General features: G+C 37.7%; 1 protein-coding gene across 1 annotated transcript; it reads right to left on the reverse strand.

The window, feature by feature from the left end:
• Window position 1: 1 nt before the first annotated feature.
• LOC140813808 (protein neprosin-like) lies at window positions 2–3,440 on the reverse strand. Its single transcript, XM_073172555.1, has 7 exons — window positions 3,025–3,440; window positions 2,840–2,926; window positions 2,480–2,731; window positions 2,056–2,220; window positions 1,920–1,973; window positions 1,644–1,790; window positions 2–677 (listed from the first exon to the last, which is right to left on the reverse strand). The coding sequence occupies exons 1-7, from the start codon at window positions 3,175–3,177 to the stop codon at window positions 300–302; spliced, it is 1,236 nt and encodes a 411-aa protein (XP_073028656.1). The 5' UTR covers window positions 3,178–3,440; the 3' UTR covers window positions 2–299.
• Window positions 3,441–6,687: the final 3,247 nt, after the last annotated feature.

Consider the following 6,687-nt stretch of genomic DNA (forward strand, 5'->3'; position numbering starts at 1 on the left):
AATGAGAATAACTGCTCGATAATTTTTTATATTTCAAGAAATTTCACCACCACAATTCAATTTCCAATCTTTTCTACAGACAAAACTTTCTAACATTCGAATTCAAGAATTCGTAATTTTAATTACACTACACCAATCTGCCTGAAAAAGAAACTCTTTTTTCTTCAACATGGCAGGGGAAGAGAAGGTGCAAAGCCTAAAACAAGAATTATACAATATCAAAACCAACATCAAGCCTAGTTTCTACCATAAATTTCACGTACAAATCAATAACAACGAACATTTCCCCGACGACTCAATCACGGGCAATTCGTGTTCCTCCCAGGCCCTCCATAGTAAAAATAGTTGCCCCATTCACCATTCTTGCCGAGTTGAATATCATAGCAACTGGACTGTTCGGTGAAAATGCCAACATCTTTAGGAGTCCTCAAATTGTTCGATTCGTCAACAATCTGAATGTTTCTGAAATAACTTGATTTTCCGAATCCCTCTTCAGGAAAATGACCGCTACCCATTTGTGTAGTCGTGTGTAGTCCATCGGATGCTGAGTTCACTACTTCACCTCCCCATTCGATCATCGAAGCACTGTCTGATAAGTAAGAAAACAAGAAGGCAGGCCAGTATCCTAGTACATAGTCATTTCCGAATTGCATCCACCAGTTCCCTTCTTTAGGATCCTACCAAGATTTTACCTTAATGATGTTAAGACTTAGGCATGTAAATCAACAAAATCGTTTCGTTATTCATGCTAATGGCAAGCAATAACTTCATACAGCAAGGTCAATATTTAAATGCATCACTTATTCAATATATAGCTAGAATGATAGTAAAATCAAGGGTAAAACTGTGAGTTAATCAATATTTTCAAATGATATAAATTAAAAGATTTATCAAGCTCGAAATAGGCTCAAGAGAGTACTCGAGCTTTGACCGAGCAGCTCACCTCTGTTACAGGCATACGCAAATATGATATTTAATATACTATTTTAGAACGAAAGCAACAATTTGAGGAAGTCATAACGAAATTGACTTCATTTCAAGAATGCAGTTTTTCATCCATCACAACGTGCATCACATGACAACGTTGAAGATTCAATCAGCCGTCTGCTTCAAGTAAAAAACTTGAGATGATGTGCACTTTCAGCAAGTAAATGAGTGGTTTTAAACATTATTTGCAAAAAATGTAGTGTGAATGTCAAACTTACAGTACAATGTTCTCGTTGTATATTTGTTATAAATGACCCAAACCTGGTGACTTACTTATAGACATGCCTATTGAATAACATTTAGCTCACTCAACTCTAAGCAAAAGAAATAACAGATTGCAAAAAGGTTAGCAACTCTGTTCTTCGCACACTGTTGTTTTAGTTATGCGTGCTCAATGTAAAAAGTGCACCAGCAAAGAATAAGATCAAATCAATGTTATATAATACTGAAACGAAGAACACAACAAAAAACTAGAGAACCATGTTACCTAGATACTAATGTCAGAGATTCGATATAACTATGTTTTCAAGAAACTAGAATCAATGAAACTCATTTATCTTTATACACCAAATCACTCAAAAGCAGACACATCACATTTTTAAGATTGTTCATCACATAAAGTTGAGAAGAGACGATGCTTTTTGGAGGAAAATTACCTTCCAGACAAGTATGCTGATGTCATATTGATTATTGAGATAACGAGATATTGGATAGATGCTGGCCCCCATTGCTATTTCATTGTTAATTTGAATAAAGCCAGAGCATAGCAAGTTGTAGCAGCCCGTGGCTTGGTATGCATCACTCTGCCATTTAATTATTCAAAGTTACAAAAAACCATGCAATAAACTAGATTCTTTCCCACATGCTAGCTGTAAATTATAATAAAGGGACAAAAACATCAATTTCTTGAGAAAAGAAATTTGAAAACTTACAGTCCAATAGGTAAAAAGTCTTGTATTGTTGTCACCGTATAAATCTGGGCTAACCTGTTTTTATGGTAAAAATATATTACAAAAGGAGATGAAATTTTTGTTTTAAAAACCCATTGAGATTAAAATAAATATTTACCTGCCAACCAGCCTCGATGCTATTAAGATCTGAGGCAAAAGAACCTCCGAGAATCCACAACTGGGATAAGCTAAATTCATTTGGCTGTTGAATGCTAGGATCCCATACATTGATTGTTGCCTTTGCTCCATAATACTGGTCTCCCTCAACATAGGCTATGGCATGCTGAAGAACTCCAAAACAACAAAATCCCACCAAATGAACAAGAACAGTTCAAACTAGTATAATAAACATTCTAAACATTTTCAAGCAAATTCACAAAACTTTGGCACTATCGAAGATAAGAAAAGGGTCTCCTTTCGCTTCTGCCTTTTTGTCGCTTTACACCTTACACCATGGATAAAATTGAAACTTTCCAGAAAATTGAATCAGTCCACGTTTCTCATTTCATATTAGAAAAGAATGGTAAATTTGTTTGGCATACCTGGTGCCCATTTTGTTTTATAAGGTCAGGTTCTGGAGCAGCTGGCCTTGGTCTGGGTATACTTCTGTGCTTTTTCTTGCCATATGTTTTAACAGAACTTGCTCTAAGAACATCTTCTTCCCTATTTCTTCTTATAGGAATAGTTCCCTCTGGACACCTCCCATTCATATGCCACATCTGAATAATTTCCTCTGAACTCCCCACTTTTTTGGTCTCACTAAATATCCCTTCAGGACTATAATTAGGCCTCATCTACCAAAAAATAAATCAAACCCACCATTAAGAAATTCAAGTACAAACAATAAATAATGAAAAATATCGGTCTCCTAAAAGCAGAAAAGAAAAAAAAAAAACACTCACCTGAATTGTGTGATTCTTGAGAAAAGGATGATCAAAAGCTGGTTGTTGAGAAATAAGAACACAATCTATAATATCACCATCTGGGCTCTGGATTTTCAAAAATAAAAATAATAATCAAAAAAAAAAAAAATCAAACTTTCACACACAAATACACACACCACAAGAAAATCCAACAAATATAAAACCTCGATGGACTTGAGAGCGGGTTTGTTCAAACGATTCAGATGCTTCATAACTTCAAGATTGCGGCGAGTTATACTCAAACCAGCAGCAGTTCCCCATAACAGTACCAAGAACAAGTAAACACACAAACAAAAGTCCCTCAATTTCATATCCATAAACACTATAACTGAAAGCAGACTCGCACTACAAAAGATTCAAACTTTTCAACTCGAGGCTGTGGGCTTTCTGAACATGAAATTTTGGGCTGGGAAAAAGGCCAAGAAAATCTGCCGACGCTATCCTATATTAAATACAGGTAACAGAGGAATCACGAAAAGGGAGGAATGGAAGGAAGACGAGCTCATGAACGGTGGTTAGTTTCCATTGTATTTCAACAGAAGAATTGGCTTGTCGTTTCAGTTGCACAGTTGCTTTTGGGGTGTGTACATGTGACTATGGGTTTCGTGGTGTTTGGGTCCCTTTAGATTTTGGAGGATACCTTCGTCCAATGAAATTATCTTTTTAGAATTATCTTTTGTTTGATAATGAAATTAAAATAATAATACTATTTGTACAAAGATTTTTTTTTTAAAGAAAAAAAATTATTTTTTAAATTAATATTTATGCATTCGAACTCTTGGTGTACACGAGTTGAATCAAGATCAAGTTCATTATATTCCAGCTCAAATCGATTAATTTTATTAGGCTCGATTGAATATATAATTTCAAGATCGAGCTCGTGGTGAAAATATTTTAAAATTACTCTTTTCCACTCGTCCGATTTATCTTGGCATCACTATTGGTGTCGTTTGTGAGAAATTAGATCTATAGATGTAGATATGATTTCTACTCGAAAATCCGTTTGAAGGGATGACTCCAGAAAAGATACCACAAACTTAGAGGTCTCCCAAGGAAATCCACCCCCTCAGAAAAATTTCACAATCGATCTAGAACAGCTGACTCAGTGGATAGCAATGGCTGTCCAAAGGCCATCACATATAATTTACACCCCGCAGCAGCCGCATATCTCGAGAAGAAGAGTCTGAGGATGAATATCATCCTCGGGATGAAACAAAAAAAGAAGAAAGTTCCTAAGAATGTTCCAAAGCCCTTAACATTAGCCTATTTGAAGTAAAACACAGTGGGGACAAGTCATTGCGAGTGTACATCCTTAAGTTCAACTAAGAAGCCCTGGAGGTACCATCATGTGCTCCAAAAACAAAGATCACAACTTGCAACCAGAGACTTTGGGAAAGAGATTTCTTCCGATCTCTGTGGAGAATTTACCCCGGAGTTTTGAAAATCCATTGTCTCGAGCAGAAAATTATAGAAACATGGAGGAAGTGTTGGAAATTTTAATAAAAATTATGTCTCATTAATGTGGGAGTGTCTTTTGGCTCTCCACATTCTTGAGTTATTTGAAGACTTTTGGCTCTTCATATTGTTGAGTTAACGGGAAGATTAATTGAGTTGATTAATCTTGCATGACTCTTGGTGTGCATTTTGGGGCTTATAAATAGTATGTTGATTTCCTCATTTCAAATATAGAAAATTTTTATCTCTTTCAAGCACTCTCTTGCATTTCATATAGTTTTCTTTCCATTTGGTCTCCGTTAAATCTCGGTGTTAAAGTAGAGGTACGTTTTCAGTTCACGGTAGTAGTGTTTTGTGCTAAGTCACTGTTGATTGTTTCATTGTATCCTGGGAAACAGACGTCCGCTGAAACCTCGAAGCACATACCGGAGAGGGCGAATCTGTTTTAAAGAAACTCTACACGCTACAGGCCTCGGTTTATTTTGATTTCTTTTACACAATAGTAAACATCACACTTGTTTCGATTATTGCTTTATCTCTACAAGTTCGTTTCTACGCTACTGTTGTTAGCATTTATTCTAACAAACTTAAAACATATTCCTCATTATGTGGTTTGTTTAAGATATGGCTACTGAAACCAGCGTGCAAAGGGAAACTGGTTATATTGTCCCTACTGTGGCTCAAGTTATCCCTCATGTTACCCCACGTGCTGCTGTGGTTGCTGTCCCAGCCAGTCACGGTGAAAAGCCTGAAAAGTTCACTGGTGTTGACTTCAAAAGGTTGCAGCAGAAGAGGATGTTCTACTTGACGATGCTGAACCTAGCCAGATTCGTGTCTGAGGATGCTCCTAAACTCGAGGAGGGTGAGGGAGGTGTTGAATCTGTTAGTGCTGTGGAGGCATGGAATCATTTTGATTTCTTATGCCGAAACTGTGTGCTAAAAGGATTGGCCGATTCGCTCTACAACGTGTTTTGCGAAAAAAAACTGTTAAAGAGCTATGGGAATCCCTTGACAGAAAGTACAAAACTGAGGATGCCGGAGCCAAGAAGTTTCTTGTTGGCTACTTTCTGGACTTTAAAATGGTGGATTCAAAGTTATCAGCCAAGTTCAAGAGCTCGAAGCGATTCTTCACGAGATTCACAGTGAGGGGATGACTTTGAGCGAATCATTCCAAGTGGCTGCTATTGTTGAGAAACTACCACCAGCTTGGAAGGATTTCAAAAATTACTTGAAGCACAAGCGGAAGGAGATGAATGTTGAAGAGCTCATTGTTCGACTTCGCATCGAGGAAGACAACAATAGTTCGGAAAGACGATTGTTCTCTCCTGTTGCTGCTAAGACAAATGTTGTCGAGCATGGTCAAAGCTCGAAAAAGAGAACCTTTTCCTCCTCCAACAAAAGGTTGAATATGGGACCCAAAGTAGGCATTTCAAAGAAGAAGTTCTCTGGAAAATGCTATAATTGTGATGACATGGGTCACAAGGCATCTGAATGCAAGAAGCCAAAGAGAAACCGAGAGGTTAATGTGGTGGAGAACATATCTCAAGAGGTTTATAACATGAATCTATGTGCTGTAATATTAGAAGTTAATCTGGTGGGTTCGAACCCAAGGGAGTGGTGGATCGACACTGGTGCCACTTGCCATGTTTGCTCGGACAAGGAGATGTTTGCTACTCTTGAGGAATTTGTGAACGAGGAAAAGCTATTCATGGAAAATTCCGCTACTTCTGAGATCAAGGGTCAAGGAAAAGTAGTTCTAAAGATGACATCTGAGAAAGAACTTACTCTGAACAATGTGCTGTATGTACCTGACATCCGCAAGAACTTGGTGTTCGGGTCGCTTCTTAACAAGCATGGTTTCCGCATTGTCTTTGAGTCAGACAAGGTTGTCTTGTCGAAAATTGGAATGTTTGTTGGCAAATGTTATGTTTGTAATGAGTTATTCAAACTCAAATGCAATGGCTATTAAGCCCGTGATGAATAAAGTTGCTACTTTTGCTTACTTTCTTGAGTCTTCTTGTTTGTGGCATGGTAGACTTGGTGTTGACGCAGCCTAGAGAAATCTTAGGCTAATTGTTAGAATAATTGCAATAGTTTAGGTCTAGAGAAATCTTAGGCTAGAATAATTGCAATAGTTGTAGTAGCCCGAATTCCAAATTGGGTAATTAACGGAGTAATGGTGATTAAGAAGGTTTAAGGTGTAATTTTGGCTATGGTCATGATCGGACGGACCGAAGAGGGTTCGGAAGCACCGAAGAGTTCGGACGATCCGAAGTGTAGTTCGGTGAATCCGATCATAGGTGTCAAGTGTTGATCGACACGTCATTTTCCATGCATGTTCGGACGGTCCGAAGTGTATGATCGGAGGATCC

Source organism: Primulina eburnea, chromosome 15 (assembly GCF_022965805.1).
Source record: "Primulina eburnea isolate SZY01 chromosome 15, ASM2296580v1, whole genome shotgun sequence".
Classification (NCBI taxonomy): domain Eukaryota; kingdom Viridiplantae; phylum Streptophyta; class Magnoliopsida; order Lamiales; family Gesneriaceae; genus Primulina; species Primulina eburnea.